General features: G+C 57.8%; 1 protein-coding gene across 1 annotated transcript in view; it reads right to left on the minus strand.

Annotated features, from left to right (window-relative positions):
• Positions 1–811: 811 nt before the first annotated feature.
• The window catches only part of LOC104507992 (elongator complex protein 6-like), a gene marked incomplete at its 5' end in the record, with an annotated part of 1,387 nt that continues 882 nt past the window's right edge, over positions 812–1,316 (minus strand). The window contains one exon of the mRNA XM_010149452.1: positions 812–940. Within this exon, the coding sequence (XP_010147754.1) occupies positions 812–940 (129 nt within the window). The remainder of the gene's footprint in view (positions 941–1,316) is intronic.

Consider the following 1,316-nt stretch of genomic DNA (forward strand, 5'->3'; position numbering starts at 1 on the left):
AAAATTAGTGATTATTAACCCCCAAATATAGCTCCCCTTCAATACAGGCAGGCCATATAAGCGCTAGTAATGATTTGGGACCGGGAAGCAGTGGCTGAGAGAGGCTGGGGAAGCAGTGCCTGAGAGAGGCTGGAATATAAGAATCTGTCCATCCCCCAGAGCCCAGGAAGCCGCAGGCTAAACACCTGCAGGCACAGGGGTTTCCTGGGAAAAGAGGGACAGGAACAAAACAAAGCAAGGAATCAAGCGAGCGAGGCAGCCTTCAGGTCCCACAACTCAAGGTGAGGGTCTCTACCTGTAGCTGTGGATTTTTTAATGGTGTGGAAGTTGGGAGTTGAGTAAATCCCTCCTGTGCCCGAGCTGGGATGAAGGTAAGAATTGCAACACCCTCCCAAACCATCCCTGCCTCCACCCGCTCTGTGTCATCTCCTTAAACCCAGGGTGGGGTGATGTCTGGCAGCAGAGCCTGGCACTGCCCATGCTGCAGTAGGTGAGGCACACCCAGCCCGTGGGGCAGCCCCCCTGCTTGTATTTACAGGCTCTAAGGGCTATTCTTGCAAGTTTTTGCTCTTCTTCTTGGCCTCTGTACCTTGGGAACGGGGTGGGAGGACAAAGGGATGCAAGCAAGGCCTGGGCTGGCTAATCCCCTCGTTGGCACGCGGTTCAACGCGCGTTTAGAGCTTCCCTCACGGCTCAGTTTGCTGCACGGCTCCCGGAAGGCGCCGGGGATACAGCCAGGATGGTTTGGTGGCAGGTACCGGCCTCCCAGCCTTGCTCCGTCGCTCTCCCAGCGCTGGGCAGTGCTGCGGCGTCACAGGACAGCAGCCGACAGCCCTCGCGCGAAAAAGGTGACGTTCTTCTCCTGGATCTTGTACTGGTAGATCTGGATGTGATCCTGCTCCGCCGTCAGCTCCAAGGACACCCTCCTAATTATTTTAATCTGCAAAGGGAAAGGAACAGGAATATCATCTCTTTGGCTGCCATCCATGCCTCTTGCTGGCCTGCAGAGAAGGGGGGGCCCTGATAAAATCCCTTCCAGCTGCTTGTAACCGGTCGCTTTGGTGGCAGCCCCTGATGACAGCTCACGCAGCCACCAGCCCCCAGGCACCCACCTGCCCTCCCAGCCCAGAAGAGATCCCCGCAGCCCAGGCTGAGATCCGGCAGGACAACCTGGGGAAGCTTCCCAGGAACGAGATATTTGTCCTTTGCCACCACCTGGGCTGGATCCAGAGCAGCGTGGCCAGGGGGGCGAGGGAGGGGATTCTGCCCCTCTGCTCTGCTCTGGGGAGACCCCCCCTGCAGTTCTGCTCCAGCTC

The sequence above is a fragment of the Eurypyga helias genome, unplaced genomic scaffold, assembly GCF_000690775.1.
Source record: "Eurypyga helias isolate BGI_N326 unplaced genomic scaffold, ASM69077v1 scaffold25613, whole genome shotgun sequence".
Taxonomy (NCBI): Eukaryota; Metazoa; Chordata; class Aves; order Eurypygiformes; family Eurypygidae; genus Eurypyga; species Eurypyga helias.